General features: G+C 41.8%; 2 protein-coding genes across 2 annotated transcripts; one reads left to right on the top strand and one right to left on the bottom strand.

Annotated features, from left to right (window-relative positions):
• Positions 1–546: 546 nt before the first annotated feature.
• Positions 547–7,855, bottom strand: ifngr1 (interferon gamma receptor 1). Its single transcript, XM_051070952.1, is given in 8 exon segments — positions 547–1,729; positions 1,825–1,949; positions 2,690–2,864; positions 3,037–3,182; positions 3,268–3,298; positions 3,300–3,447; positions 3,680–3,797; positions 7,533–7,855. Coding segments are annotated over 8 exon segments (1,212 nt in total). The 5' UTR covers positions 7,597–7,855; the 3' UTR covers positions 547–1,324.
• A 4,509-nt stretch (positions 7,856–12,364) lies between these two features.
• On the top strand, positions 12,365–16,133 carry LOC127142510 (small integral membrane protein 28-like). The gene is made up of 2 exons (XM_051070965.1): positions 12,365–13,057; positions 15,248–16,133. Exons 1-2 carry the CDS (start codon positions 12,959–12,961, stop codon positions 15,668–15,670), a joined length of 522 nt encoding a protein of 173 aa, XP_050926922.1. The 5' UTR covers positions 12,365–12,958; the 3' UTR covers positions 15,671–16,133.
• Positions 16,134–16,521: the final 388 nt, after the last annotated feature.

Genomic DNA, 16,521 nt, shown 5'->3' with positions numbered 1-16,521 from the left:
CACTTTAAAGCACCGAAAATGAGGCTGAGGTCCAAAAACACAGGCGTTTCCCTTTAAACAAATGAGAGATAAAGTGTTAATCAGTGGACTTTATAGGTGCTGGTAGGTGGATTCTGTTACCTTTGGACACCTCCAGGCTGTTTCCAGTCATTCACATTGACCAGACTGATAAAACACTTCACCCACACTCTTATCGACATCATGTCTCACTCACTGTCTTCATGGTATTAAAAACACTTGTGACTTTTCACATCGAACTCGTCGCGCTGCACTTTCCCTGCAGCTGAGCTGATAATCATCGAGCATCAGGTAGACACCCAAAAACCTTTGGCAGAGCAGCACATTTACATTCCTCTCTCTCACGCAAACAATGCAAACAAGCATTACGTGCAGTGGAGACAGGAAGCTGCTCTGTCCAATGGAAAAACACGAACCTGAGTCCATTTTACATCAAATTCACTTCTCATATCAGTGTTAGAAGCAGATACTCTGCGGTCAGAGCAGTGGTCAGCACAGTGGTGTTTAACCCTAAAACAAACTGAACAATTATTGTAAAATTACTTTATTATATTCATTAAGAGCTTTATAAAACCCCCGTTTAGAGAACAAGGCACATTGTTATATACCATTTTAAAAAATTATATCCAGTCTGAGGTCATGTTCTCGACACCCCTAATCTTCTTGATGCAAACAAAAGAAAAACCCTCCCATGCATTGTCTACAGAGCCAGTTCTGCAGGTCACAGATTGCCCAACAGCAGCACACAGATACACTAAACACACGAATGTGGATACAAGTATGAAGGCGCGGCAGCGGCTGTGAAGGTGAGAGGTATTTATGCCACCTGTAAACCTGCTGCCGGGAGCTCAGAGTCCAGACAGAGCGAGGGTTCAGATTCAGATTAAACCAGGGTCAATAAAACCTACATTTATCCACTTATCTACATTGGATACCACTTTTTGTGCATTTGTCCTTTAACAAATGATAAAGCTCAATTAAAATGAGACACTGACTCCCCTTCCCTTCATGAATGATGGCTACACATAAAAAACAACAATCAAAATAACAAATAATCGACTGAGGGTTGTGCATCATCTGCGTAACCAGCAGCTGGAAGGCGACTGGGAGATCCACTGGTTTGTTTTCCCTGAGACGAGCAGCAACTTTTACAACTCAAAGCCCGTAAGGTTGCTCCACATTGTTCTGAAGTCTTTGCAGCAGCGGTGGAGGACCAGGGTCCCGGCAACAAGGTACGCACCTGTGACAGTGTTTAAATCCTCAGCTAGTCTTTGATTGAGTTTAACTAAGACCTCTGCTGGTTGTTTCATCTCTGTGAGTAAGTCTCGACCATGTCTCCACCACCCATGTCCTGCAGAATCTGTGGGCGCCGGTCATAGTGCCCCTCATCTTTTCTTTCCCGTTCCACTTCCTCCTCGTCATCTATCGAAACACACTCTGTTTTCTCTGAGCCGTCTGCAGACTCCTCGTCTGTCACATCTCTCCCAGCATCCAGCTCCTGGCTGCTGCCCTCTGACAGTCGTCCTGTCCTGTAGTGGAGTCTGTTCAGATTCGGCTTAATCGAGCTGTTGCCACTGCCCTCGAGGCTCTTTCTGAGACTGTAGTCATCCTTTGAGCTGTCTGGAACAACAGGTCTCGGTTCAACAGTCACCAGAACGGTTCTTTCTTCTTCCTCAGGTTGTGTCACATTTGGGGGGAGTGTGTCCCAATCCTTTGTGACAAGAAGAGAGAAACAGACAAGTTACACAAAGATGAAAACAACAGAATTATTAATGTTCTGTTTTTCTTTCCAATCGGACACCTTACCCTAACAATCGGTGTTGGCAGCGGCTTTGTTGTCCAGGCCTTCACACAACAGACAGAAATTGTTACCGCAGTGATAACGAGGACAAGGCAACCCAGCACTACAGCAAGTATTACCCAGTGGACGTCTACAAAAAAAAGAATATTATAATAATTTAGTCTCATTGTTTGAAAGTCTTCTGATTTATATGGACACAGATATAAAGTCATTATTAAAGAGAAGACCTGTGTGGGAGATACAGCTGCTCGATGTTTAAGGGTTGAAAAGGAACCGGATAGATGCACGACGTCAAACAATCATCTTATTTAATGTTTTGTGGACAATCCTTTGCAGTGGATGATGGTCTGAAGTCTTTGTCCTCAGATGGACCCTGGTTTTAGTCTGGTCTTCAGCAGGTGGACTGGGTTTAGGTGATGCTGAATGATGAATTTCTCTTTCATCAGTCCACAGACCTTTGTTCCACCACCTTCTCTCTGTGTCTTGGTGAACTGCAGTCTGGCCTCTGTTTTTGAGGTGGCATCTTGCAGTGAATCCTCTGAGGTTCTGGTCAACAGGGAAACATGTCTGCCGACATCCTGGAGAGTATTCCTGACTTGCTTTTCCTCTTGATTTTTGGAAAACCGACGACTTTTGATTTCTCTCTGACAGATTTTTGCTTTTCTTTTTTTGCCTAGGTCACCTCTTCACTCTTTGTTTTGACTCCTCCTCAGTCTAAACAGCAACTCTGAACCAAACAACACACAGCCATGTTTCCAGTTACTCTTGAACCCCTAAAACGTCTTTACAGCAGCTGTATCTCCTACACATTTCTGTCCAAACCTGCTCAGATTAAAGATTAAAGACTTGTCCCTCCTGGTTCAGACTTACCTGTTGAGTCAGTGTGACAGATGCGGCCTGTCTTATTGAACGCCACCCAGTCGGTACGTTGCCCAGTCATCAACCATCCGACCAGCGTGACACACTCCTCCACCCCCTCGGGGAAGGAGAAGTCGAATCTGCAAATGGGCTCTGTCGATTGGCACTGTGCTTCCCCCAAACTTCCCTGAAAGTCACAGAACACAGATAATTTAGATTTAGATTTAGATCTTACTTACAGGCATTTTCATGGTTTTTCTGTGGTTTTAACGTTGTGGCTGATTGTCCTTTGTACTTAAGGTCTTTTCTTCAGTGTTTCAAGCATGACCCTTGATTACAGTGCAGATATGTCTACTTACATTATCTGAAGAGACACTGAAGTCAAAGTAGGTGTCTGGCTTCGTGGCCTGCTTCAGTTCTTTGTAGAAGAGGAGGGGATTCTGGAAGCTGACTGTGCTCCTCGAGTCCTCTACGGTCAGATTCACAGGAGGGAAATTTAAAACACCTGTCGAGAGAAGTTTGAAGTTTTACCTCTGTGAAAGAAACCAGGCAAAGGAATAAACACACCTTTACCTCTGGTTATCACTTACATTTTTTATGAGCTAACTTTATGTCATTAAAAGGTCAGTGTGTTTGATGTTACAGGCTCAGACATTTTCCCTCCCTGTATGCCTATTACAGTGACAGAATGGATGTCTTTGTAGCGGTCTGTAGATTCCCAGATGAAGCGGCTCAGATCGTACTGATGGTCTGTGGTGTTCCCATAACACCTTCAACAGAAAAGCAAAGAAAACAGCAGATTAATAACAACACACTCCAAGAAATATAAAGTGAGTACAACTGTTTCACACACTACAACCTCCAAAACAAGTCCACGAGCATAATTATAATCTACAAGAAAAACAGTAGCACTTTTAAAATACTTTTTTTAAATCAAAAACTAAAATGCTGATTGAATCTAGATTTAAAAAGAAAAAAAAGGTTGAAAATGTTGAGTCTTACTCTTCAGACGATTTGATTTTCACACAGAAGCTGGTTTGAGGTTGGTGTTTGTTGTATTCCCAGCTCACTGTGGTTTTCAGATTTTGGCAGCTCAAAGTCACGTTTGTTGGAGGTGGAACTGCAACAAGGAAACGAGAGAAAGAAGACTCATAAATACACAATGGATCAGTGTAGACTGTATGTACACAGGTATTTTTCGGGGCATTTTTGAACCTTTAAAAGGTTAGAATTCACTGGTACAGGCTTTTCTAATGTGAATATTTACTGTTTTTTCAGTTTTCTGTGACAGTAAACTCAACATGCTGGAGGTTAACAAAAATTAGAAAATGTTAACTGCACCTCAAGGGAATAATTACAGGCATTTTCACTATTTTGTGACATTTTATAGACTCAAAAAACAATTGATTGTTAAAGAGATCAACAGTTGGATATGTTATAATGAAAATAATTGTTAGTTGAAGTCAGTTCTGTGGAGGAATCGTTTGCTCTGCTAGTTATTCATCAAATTAGAGCTCCGCTCACACTTACGGAGCTAAACGAGGCCATCAGTCATCCACACATGACAATCACACAACACCTTTACAATCACAGGAGTGGAGTGTGAAGCTGCAGCAGACTAACCAGGTAATCCGTGTAACACACCTGTTTAAGGCCTCACCCTCACGCAACATAGCAGCACTGTTTTGACTGGAAACCTGCAGCTACCAGGAAGAAAATGTAAATACTGTTGTGGTTGCTCTGCAGCATTCCTCCCAAGCCTCAGTCCTTATTGTTCTTCAGCTTCTGCCTCACATGTTTTTTTAATCTTCTAAAGGAGGCGGACATCGCTGCTCATCAAAGTGCCTCTTATAAGACAGTGTCACAGTCAACAAGAAAAAAAAACAACAAAACTGTGTCTTCAGGTGGAAATCGTGAAGGCCTATTGATTACACCTGGTGCTTCATGTAGACAACACATCAGACGTAAATATTTCATCTCATAATGAAATGAGCAAAACAAGAGGTGTGTCGACATGTTAAAAATGATGACACACTCTGAAGGACAAAAAAATGTAAAAGGTTTTTCATGCCAACATTTTTTTCTCTGTGTGGAACAGATCTGATGTCAGTTTGAACTTCAAGGATTAAAGCAGCTGTCTGGGTGGTGTAGAGACAACATCCTGGACCTCAACACCACCAAAACCAACGAGCTGATCGAAGACTTCAGGAGAAAGAAGATGGAGACAGAGACTTTACTTCCTCGGGAGGAAGAACCACCTCACTGTGTCGTTTTCAGCAGCGTTCAGAGGATCATCAGACGCCTGGGATATATTAAAAGATTCATCCCATCATGGACACTCTGTTTGCACGGCTGCAGACGATTCAGCTCAATTAAGGTTCAGACAAACAGTTTTTACTCAGGATCCAGAGAGTGGTGGCGGTGCAGTGAACTAACACCGACGGAGAGAAACAACCAACGACTGAAGACACACCGACAGGAAATCTGCTTAATTGATGCCTAAGATCCAAGACGAGCTGACAGCTGTTAAACCAGGCTTTTCAGGGAGTCCACACACTCTGGTGCATTTCTGTCTCAGGTGCAGGCAGTCGCTCTGACGACTCACCTCGGGTCCTGCAGGAGGAACCCCTGTGGTGTTGGATGGGGTGTGAGAGTTCCTCGACACAAAGATGGGGTAAGTCTTTATGGACCCTCTGCTCCCTGAACACCTGTTCTTCAGGTTCGATCTCCCTCTAAGACTCAGAGAGTTCAGAGTGATGCTGAACTGTAGATCAGTTAAAAAGACTGAGAAGTCATTAAAAACCAGCGTTCATCTCTGACATCCAGGAAACTGACAGAAATATCAAGAGTTAGAAACAGAAGCAGAAGGGGATCATGGGTAATATACCTGCTCGGCCATGTTTCCGTTTAGTTTTCTGTCCACTCTGGCCACAGGGGGCGCTGCTGCTCAGCAGAAGTTACATACTTTGTGCAGGTGTATCTGCTGTTTGTTATTTCAAAAGGCTTTTGATTCAAGCAGCCAGTTCTCCCTGACTTACACCCGTCATTTACCAACCAATCAGATTCCTCTGAGGCTGAAACAGCAGCAGGTAAATCAAAACCATCGCCTTTCTTTAACAAAAGACATGATGAAATACTCCAGGCCTCAAACTTTGATTTATGACTGTGGTGTTTTCCAGCGTCAGAGCTGTTCATCTTGAATGTTTAGAGACTTCCTGAGAGGATGAGGATGTATCAGTCACGCTCCTGAAAAACAGCAGCTCGACTGGGAAACGAGAAGTAAGTCATGACTCTCACCTCTGGAGGCAAGCTGGAACAAAAACCACAGCACCACATTATAGCTGATTTCTTTCCTTTTTTTTAAAACATTTAGTAACATCAGCGTAGACGTGTGACGCCACAGGAACCACCGACAGAGGCAGGAACATCCAGAAAACCCACTTCAGTATTTCTGAACTAATGGACTGAAGGAGAAGTGTGAGTCAGCTGAGACAAAGCTGCAGCCCGCAGGATACAGAAACACACCGTCCAGCTACTTAACTGAATATAAAATAAGAACAACCACTGATAGATGAACCTGGACCTTGAACCCAGTTATAACTGTCCTTGGGGATTTTATAGGCATCACAGTATCAGATAAATTCCCCTGGAGGAGGGATTTTCCATGTAAAATGTTAAATGTTCCTCAAGTGGCCATTAATGAGTAACCCACAGATATATGAGTTCTTATTCATCATCCCCATCCCTGTCTTTCTAATCACTCCTTTTATGTTTATGTGTCTTAGGAGATTAATTATTTAATGAACAGTGAAAGATATTCACGTTACAGGGATGTGATCATGGAAAATGAATCATCCAAACAGCTTCAGATGAATCTGATTAATCCACTAATTCTGCAACAATTAGTCATTGACCCGAGCAGAAAAAAACACATTCTGACGATGCACAGACGATGCACTGTTTTCTGTTTTTTGTTTTGTTGTATTATTTCAGAGCAACATCAGGTTCACAGAGATTCAGCTGGAAAACATCCAGGTATGAACTGTATTGTAATATTTATTTCACTTCCTTTTTACTTTTTTAGAAACGTGTAAATTCCACATACAAAACACTTTTTAAGATCCTGTAGCTCAGCAGATACTGCACTGAAAGTATATTTATCTAAGTACTGTACTGAAGCAGTCTGTAACTTCAGAGGGAAATATTCAACTTTTTACTCCACTGCACTGTTGACAAACTACAACATGAATACACTCTCACTTTTGATACTTCATGTACATTTATCTGATAATACTTCTATAGTTTTATGTGAGACAACAGTCAAAAACACGCACTGGTCAGTTCTAAATCCATCTTCTCTCAGGTTAGTGGTTTGTCTGTTTGTATCTATAGATATGAATTATATTCCACGTCTTTATAAAACTCCACAAACAGGTCAAAAAGTGATTTTTAATGGCTGTTGAAAGTATTTTCTGATTTATGGAGTGTGATAAAAAGAGATGACCATAAATCCCCCTCTGTAAAAACCATCATTCAGATTCCTGTTATGGAAATTTATACAAATTTGTGCATATTTAATGAGACAATACCAAACGATAATCTGCATGTTTACTTCTCACAGTTCAGATAACTGGAAATACAAGAAAATACTGTCTTAATGAAAGTAATCAGCGGGAGAAGTTTCGTTGTGATCGCTGTTCGTTTAAATTGAAGTAACACTTTTACATGTAATAGATTACTTTTAGACTATAGTACTTCTACTTTTACGTAAGCAAAAGATCTGAGTAGTACACTACTGCCGATGTATACTGTGTTATAATATGATATGTGGTCTGTTACAGTTGAATCTACTCACCAGTTTCAGCAGAAACTGCGCTGATCAGAAGGAGGAGGACCGTGAACGCACCGTCCCGCAGCATGGTTCAGGCCTTCAAACTATCAGAACAATCTGTAGATCCTGGTTCCGTCTCAGCACTGACAGGACGAAATCAAATCAATTAAAAAAAACGAGCTTCATTCATTAATAACCGACTTTTCGTAACATCGTGGGAAGTTTCTCGTCCGGGAAGTTCCTGATATTCTTGTCTTCATTTCCACAGAAAACCCGAGCAGTCAGAGGTTAGTCACGCTGATAAGTCATCACCAGAGAGAGAGAGAGAGAGTGTGTGAGCAGAGAGAGGTCAGGTGAGTTAACCTGCTGGGCTGGATACACACCTGGATGCGGATACAAAAAGAACTTCAAAATAAAGTTTGTAGAAGGTTTTAGATATTTGAATAGGGAAAAAAGTTAAGTAGTTAAGTGGATAAATAAATACACAGACAGGCTAAATGAGATATTTAACAAGGAAATATGTTGCAGAGATCAAAACTGACAAATGCTAATACCTCAGCAAGATATTATTATTTAAAAAATGTATATAAAAGAAATTTAAGGGAACTATAATATCATTCAAGCATAGTAGATACAGTGATTAACATAAAAACAAATCCATATTTAATAAATAATAGAACATATTATACAGTAATGTAATTATTTGGTTGTATTTTAAATTATTTCAGCACCAGAAAATAGACACATGGATATTTAAAGATATAAACTGATCCATTGGGGTATTTTTTGCCACTAAAAATTAAAATTAAAATTATTATTATTCCCAATTATTGGATTATTTCTCAACTCACTCGTGCTTTTATTGTGAAAGTTATGTCCTTTAACTTCACAGGTAAATCATCTCATAAGGTAAACTGGTGTTTGTCGCCACCTACAGTTCAAACCGTGACATGACAGCTCCACTGTTTTGACAGCTGGAGCACAAATCCTGCTGATGTGTTATTTTATATTACCATCTGTTTATTTTACATCTTGTTTTAATGCATCTTTATATTTTACATTAAGCACTTTTAGTTGCCTTGTTGTTGAAAGGTGTTGTACAAATACACTCGTCTTTTCCCGCCCTATAAAACCAGAATATATGATAATTTCTTACAGATAAAGTGTAATGTCCTGTCTTATTAATTACTCCCATCATCTGGAAAACGTCCCAGGACTGTTTTAATGATTTTCCTGACAGAATATTGTTTGTTTTGTGTGAGCAGACATCGCTCTCCTCCTCCCCTCACTATGTGACTCAGTAAAAGACAGCAGCTGTAATCCCATAAGCAGCTTTGCTTTTTCACTCTGCTGAAGTTGGATGCTGTTGGCACGGTGCGATAAACATGCTTTGTCACAGCAGCTCAGGCTAAGATGACAACAACAAGGGGACAACGGGCGCTCGGTACGAGGCCAGATTTGATGTTTCAAATTGGCTGGTTTCACTGTAATTTATTGAGACATTGTTTTGGTTTATTGCTTCCTTCTTCTTCTTGAACTGGTGAACAAATCAGAAATGTGGGAGGCAATCTAGAGGCCTGGAAACACGCTGACTGTCTTCATTTACATTTACTCATTTGACTTGACTTTTATTCAAAGCTTCGGTGCCGTAGGAGACCTTGAAGTAAGAACTACATCTATTTCAATAAGGCAAAATGCAAAGAGGTGTCAGGAATGGAGGTGCATTCAGAAGAGACAAACAGGTCTTGAGCTCCATTGTCCTCATGTGGAGAATGTGGACTCTGCAGTGTCCAAAGATCTTAAATCCCATGGCCAACAGTTCTTAAGTTTAGGAGCCAGAAGTTTTTATCCTCATTCTAGAAAGTCATATGTGCTAGAGTCGGGGCAAGTGGACTAAAAGTTGATTGGGAAAGCCTAGGTATTGGTGGTAGGCTACTAGAACTGATCAAGGCTTTTGGATGAGTGATGAAAAATCTTCAAGAAAACTAAAAGAAGTCTGGTTGCCTTCAACTCTAGCACTTAAGACTACCATGACCTGGATGACTGAGAACCTACAGAGACATCCTGTTCTAGAAACAACTACCAAACCCTGATCAGACGACCATAGAGACCTGCAGGAGCTGCAGTCGATCTCTAATGATCTCTAATGATCTGTCTAGGTGGTTGCTGTGGCTCAGGAGGTAGAACGGGTCGCCCACTAATCAGAAGGTTCTCCAGTCCGAGTTCAGTATCCTCAGGCAAGATACTGAACCCCTAATTAGTTGGGAGTATAGTCCATTTACAAGTCCATCTAATGTAGGCAAGAGCCAGACTATGTAGGGCTCCGCAGGTGATCACAAGGACTTTGAATTAGTTTGATGAGGAGCAAGACCTTTTGGAGGACCAGGTCAAGAGTTTTGCAGCAGCATTTTGACAAACTGTAAACAATGATTTGCTGAGGAAGGTGAAATGGAAGTTCCAAGAGTCAGGAGGTAGGATATAAAAGCATGGATCACCTCCATATTATACAGACTGTAAAATCCAAACTACAGCACTGATTCCTGACTTGTGGCCTTTTGTCTTATCAGCAGAACCACCACAGAGTGATTTCACCTCTAAACCTCTCAAATAAAGTTATTTAAATAACTGAGGAACAAATTGATAATTATATCCTATATTTGACATAAAAAACAAATATTAGAGTCTTAACTCTCACGTTAATCATCTCACGGCCCCACAGATTTATCTTGTGACCCTTTGGAGGAGGTCCTTTGGAGGACTTAATTCCTGGATTTACTTACATTTTTACTTTTGATACTTTAAGTAGATTTTGCCGATAATATTTCTATACTTTAGTTCAAGTAAACTTTTGGATGTACATTGTTTACTTGCGAGGGAGTATTTTTACTTTGTTGTACTTCAGTAAAGGATCTGAATACTTCCTCCAATGCAGCTGAAGTGTAGGTTGTACCAGTTGGTACACATACAGACTCTACCCATGATCCTCCTCTCCACCCACCTCTGTGTGCTCGGACCCGGTACTGCCCACTCAGTTCGCCACGTGAGGAGTAATTGCAGCTGCCGTCTGCACGCCCCGGGGACCAGTAATCCTGCAGGGGCAAATCCCACCCACTCCCCACCCCACCTCCAGAGCACCAACCATCCCGCTGGGTCGATTCCAGACAGATGTTGAACCTGACAGCTGGAATGTGACATGTTAGTGTGGAGTGTTTGATCTGCACTGGTATCAGCATCGTCATGGACAACATCTGGACCTGCACTCCAGGATTGGTGATGCACCGGATGCTTTTTATTTAATTAACAGAAAGACTGACCTTAGGCATATTTACCCTGAAAAGTACACTCACTGAGCACTTTATTAGGAACACCACACTAACACAGGGTGGTTCCTCCCTTCGTCAGCTGCACATTCGTCCTGTTCTACCACATCCTAAAGGTGTTCTACAGGATTCAGATCTGGTGACTGTGGAGGCCTCTGAAGTTCACCGAACTCACTGTCATGGTCATGAAACCAGTTTGAGACGATTATCATGCTGGAAGTAGACACACTGACACACTGTCGTGTTCAAACCACGACTGAGGCCCAAAGCGCACCAGGAAAACATCCCTCACACCATTACACCACCACCTCTACCCTGCACTGTTGGCACAAGGCAGGCTGGGTCTGGCCTTTTGGCTTTTTCAAGAGAAAAATTAGGTGCAGGTTCAAAAATCCCAGTGGTATTCATTAACATAATGGTGTTTGTATGACTGTGATGATGAAGACTCGTCTCCTCAGGCTCCATCAGCTGCGAGAGCTCACTGACTTCTTTAAATCCCCTGACCGAAGGCGTGTCGAGGATTTAGACCAGAGCGTGTAAAGATTCTGCTGATTTGTAAATCTGGGTGGAAAATCGAGCTTCAGCTTTAGCAACAGTGACAGACTTCATCAGGCTTCTTAAGCTTCTGATGAAAACTGTTTCTTTTCATCTGAATCTGGTGTCAGTGACAAAATTAAAATCTATTTAAATTAGCTTTTGTTCTGTTACATTTATTTTGAAGTTCTAATATGTTTATACAGTTTTTACATATTTATTTTCTCCTTCTGTCTTAATTCGAATATTTTTCAGAGCAATAAAGAAATTATGACAACACAACACACAATGGGGCAAAATGATCTTAACTCAGGGTCCATGCTCTACTTTTTTCCAGAGCTCTCAATCCCATCTCCTGGTCTTCATTGGCAGAAGGACTTGAAGAGAGTCCAGGTGTCGTCAGTGTTCATGAGAACTTGGTAAACTTCTGCTGAAAGCTCCAGGAAAGGAGTAAGTGGACATTAAGTAAAGACTTTTAACTGAAATATCTGTGTGTTGTCCTGTAAAATATCTTCATTACTTGGAAAAGTTAATAAAAAATTGATTTGAAGTGTAGGATACAGTATTAAAACAGCATATACAGTTTACAGCAATATAAAAAAATTAATTTGATTAAATTCTATCAATAATCTCAATAATTCTCACCCCGACACTAACAGTGATGACCTGACTTTCCCAACGCCGAGGTCTTTCCATTAAGTAAAACGTGCAGATAAATCTCGTGCTTAATCCTTCGTATAGATATTTAATTTAAAAAAACATTCTCAGGTATTTTCTCTCTCATGCAGTATTTCACTGAGGATTAATGTAAAGAGGCTGCACGCCAGCAGGTGTTTGACACGCACAGGTCGGTGTTCAACTCAAACAGTCTCCAGGTACTGTGCAGAAAACAAACACTCAGGCTTTTTGACTGATAGTTTGATCCTGACACAGGTTTGTTTATGTCTTCATGTTTGGTGTTTTGTTCCAACATGGCGCCTGAAAATTCATGTGTCTTCTGTAGGATTGTGCAACATATTTCATACGTATTCCTGCGTCTGTGGAAGAGTTTTTCTTCTCTGTGAACTGTTCTCAAGCTAAGTCTTAAGAGTTGTAGTCACAACACACACACACACACACACACACACAGATGTAACAGCTGTGCAAATTTACTAGCAGTGTTTTTTTTCCTCAAGTGTTCCACGTGCCTGAGATTTGATCTGAAGAGGAGCCCCGCCTTTTTCTGTCACCGAGCTTTACTGGCACACAAACTGGATCTATATAGTAACACACACACACACACACACACACACACCCTTCCCTCTGTATGATATAGGGCAGCTGCACAGCTCTAAATCCCATCATTGGCCTGAATCCTGTCGCTTTGCTGCATGTGAGAGCATGTGAGCAGCTGCTTAGCTCGTGACCCCCCCAACCCTCCCATCTCACCCTCGACACCCAACACCCTCCTCCCCCCTTGACCAGCAGCAACCATCCTCCCTCCCTCCCCTCTCTCCTCAGTTTACTCCTGAAACCACTGGATGCTCGAGTCCCTCGCCATCATCTGTTTCTCCACCTGACCACCACCATCACCTCCTTCACCATCACCTGAGCATCATGCGGGTGCTACTGGAGAGCAGCTGGATGAGGTTTGGACCGGCAGGGAGGGGGTCGTACGACTGGGTGACGGGATCACCTTCAACGCAGGAGAAGCAGGTGAGTTCAGCAACAACTGTTGACCAGAAAACTCCTCTGTGTGTGGGTTTAAATCAGATTCATGTCAGATTCAGTTTCTCCTTGATTCAGTGATTATTCAAGGTGACTTGGAGACTGAAATCTAGACATGATGATTCAGCTGCACTGTCAAATAAAGTCAGTCCAGTGTCATTTCTTAATGTAAATGTTTAGCAATAGAAATAATTCAGTCTGAATCCACTGGTGCTGCAGGACTGAGGAGATGAAAAGTGTTGGAAAAACAATCTCTCCCCACCATCCGTACCTTTTCTGGATCTTTCGAACATATCACATGACCTTCATCAGCAGATGGAGTTTGCCAGCTTGTTTTTTTCTGGAGTCTTGCTATTAAAAACTAATTCTTATTCTTTTTATATCTCTGACGCAGACCTGTCTAAACTGTTAATACTTAAAGGGAACTTTTTTTTTTTTTTACTGTGCCAAGAGGTCAACAATTAAAGATTACATTGCATATTTGAGTCTCCGCAGTGTCTGAATTCCACTGGCTAAATGACAGCACTTTCTGTGTTTCTTTCTTTCCCTTTAAGCCTCATGTTAAGTCTCAGACTTTCAGGGCAGTAACACTTTATACAGTCAGGTGACACTCAGACGGATTGAGAATTAAAACTGTCCAGTCCTGTGGACGAGCGGAGTCTGCAGGGTGCTGGGTCATCCAGGCAGCATTAACTAATTGCTAGAAAAACTAAGGCAGGGGGGGAATTTGGGACAGTCTGAGCGGATGTAAGCAGCACCGCCACATGTTGTCCTCTCACAGCTGGAGGGGTGCAGGCTCGCCCTTCTTGTCGGGATCAAACACAGACTTTGTGGGTTTGTAATGCGCGATGAGCAGCGCTGAGGATTTGGCAGCTGGTGCAGCTCATTCTCAGACAACGTCACACTGAATCTGTAACAGTCAGTTCCCTGAAAACCAGAGAGCTGTGGACAAGTTGCAATGAAATGAAAGTTCCAGATCATTGTCAGGTGATTAAATTTGATGTATTGATTACAGATATTTAACAGAAAGCAAGTGAAGTGAGTGGGAAAACACATTTAACCTGTTCACAGACAGAAGCCTGAAAATGATGTAGCCACAATTAAAAGGTTCATGTTCTTCAACTCTTTTGATCATAATCTTGGGCTCAATCAATTAAATGATGATACAACTGCAAACAAAACTACTCGAGTTTCTGGACTTTTTTCCATGACAACACATTTATTGGACTACAACTTGGGTGCATTTTGTTTAGTGCACTCTTGTGATGAATCTTCCGTCACAAATGATCAAAATGATAATGAATAACTCTTTTCATGTGTGTGCTAACCTGCTACAAAATGAAAACCAAGCGGTGACTTGAGGATCCTAAAATACTTTGCACAGATAGAATCAGGAGACTTGGAGCTTTCAAACAATCTAGAACTTGTTAAGGTTGCGTGAAGAACAAAGTGTCCCACAGGAGGGACAGTGGATTTGAATTTTGTATTCATTGTCAGAAGAGGAAAGATTTGAATCTCCTGAGTTGACAAGCTTGATTACTGCAGAGTTAAGTGTCTCTGTGCGGATGTGGTGACTAACAAAGTACTGCAGAATTATCTTGAAGCTTCACTGCAACCTGCAGCTGTTAGGAAAATACCATTCGGTTACCTTATAATCTTAGATAATCTTGGTTCTTACTTTACTCACCATCTTCAGTTTATATTGTGCCCTCAGCAGAACAGAGTCTAGAGGGAAAGCAGCACAAGTCTTCAATCATTTGTGTGGAAATTAATCGAATAATGTCAAAAATGTCCACTACAAGCAAATAGAAAAAACTTCCCATGCTCGTCTTTACTAGTTTAAAACGACACAGCATTTAAATGAAGACCTTTGAACTTTGAACTCCAAACCCAGTCAGTTTGAGAGAAGATGTGGGCCTGGCCTCTCACATCTTGGTATCCATTCAGATATTAGATACAGAAAGTCGTGAGCTCTGATGGCACAAAGCTTCGTTTTATAGGTCTGTAGACCCTTTATACCTATACTTAATTTTTTTGTTTTCAGAATAGATGAGTACAATGCAAACTTGACAGCTCTCTCTGTTCGTTGTGTTCTTCCAAATGCCATGTACAACTCAAGAAGTTGGTGAGAGAACCTTTAATTGCCAAAAAAGTAACCGTCTCCTTGTCGATCAACAGGGCCACAACTGGAATGAGTTGGGCACTGGAGAGGACAGAAGGTCGGAGCTGGTGGTTTACGTGGTGCTCCCGGTCGTCTCCGTCCTCCTGCTGGTTCTCCTGGTTGGTCTGGTCTACCGCCGTTGTTCCCGCAGTAAGCTGAGCCTGGCCAACATCATCGCTCTGGACCTCCAGGACACGGAGAGCAGCGCTGAGTTCCTCTCCTCCCTGACCAGGAACGCTGAGCGCCACACCAGCACCAGCTCCGATGGATCGGATGGAGTCTTCGTCATGGTCTACCTGCCTCCGCCCTATGAAGAAACCCTCACCAAGATCACCCGGGCCGCCAGCCTCTCCAGTTCCAAAGACGTGGAGTCGATAAAGATAGAAGATCTGGAGGCCAAGCTGTGTCCAGAGCTCAAGTCCAGTGGCAGATATGTGTGATATAAGGTTGATGCCACCATGTAAAAAGACATTATGACCCCAATATTTGGTGTTTTTAAATAACTTTGTTGTCTCTAAATTCTAATTATTGAAGTATTGGTCGTTTCAACAGCCTCTGTTAGGAAAGATAGTTTGGGTCTTTACGGTATCTTCATGATCTCATCATCAACCTTGTTTCCAGCAGCCATTTTGAGCAAACAAACTCTTGATAAACCCTCTGTCCACAACTTGCTCAGACAGACACAGGTAGGAAATGTATAGTGGAGCAGTCAGCAGCTAGAGAACCAAACCAGAGCTAAAGGAGGGTGAATATTGGACTTAAATGCAGCAGGTGAACACAAACCTGACTCATAGTTGGTTGATAATGTTGCTGTGTGTTTGTTGAATGTGTAAACAGGCTTCTGTCAGGTAGTTTTGGAGTTCTTCTGCCCTCTAGTGTCCAAAAATCAATAAACACTGTCTTAAAGGAGCCATGTGTGTTATTTTATCAGCACTTATTGATAACAAACAAGTTTTTAGGGCGGTGGTGGCGTGAGATGAAAAGTCAGGGGATCACCTAAGTCAGTAAGATTTGTGGTCTAGAAACCTTGAATGTCTGTACCAAGTTTTGTGCCAATCTGTGAAGTAGATGTTGAGATATTTCACAGAACAAATGAAAACTCTGACCTGCCTTTGGGCACTGTTGATGCCCTGATTACCCTTTGTTTGGTAGTTTTGCAGATAAGAATAAACAATAAGCATATGATTGGAGATGGAATGATTTCCATATTAAGGCAAAACACTCCAAGTGCATAGGATTAAAGAAGTTAACTGGTGGATACCACTATGAAACTTGCCCAGGTAATTACTTA

This window comes from Lates calcarifer, linkage group LG5 (genome assembly GCF_001640805.2).
Source record: "Lates calcarifer isolate ASB-BC8 linkage group LG5, TLL_Latcal_v3, whole genome shotgun sequence".
NCBI classification, from domain to species: Eukaryota; Metazoa; Chordata; class Actinopteri; family Centropomidae; genus Lates; species Lates calcarifer.
The sequence above is the reverse complement of the archived record's forward strand: the minus strand, read 5'-3'. Positions and strand labels throughout refer to the sequence as shown.

Excerpts from the sequence above, each read along its gene's own strand:
- LOC127142510 (XM_051070965.1), top strand. The coding sequence starts at position 12,959 with ATGCGGGTGCTACTGGAGAGCAGCTGGATGAGGTTTGGACCGGCAGGG. Across the intron at positions 13,058-15,247 it reads CTTCAACGCAGGAGAAGCAG|GGCCACAACTGGAATGAGTT; the intron begins GTGAGTTCAGCA and ends GTCGATCAACAG.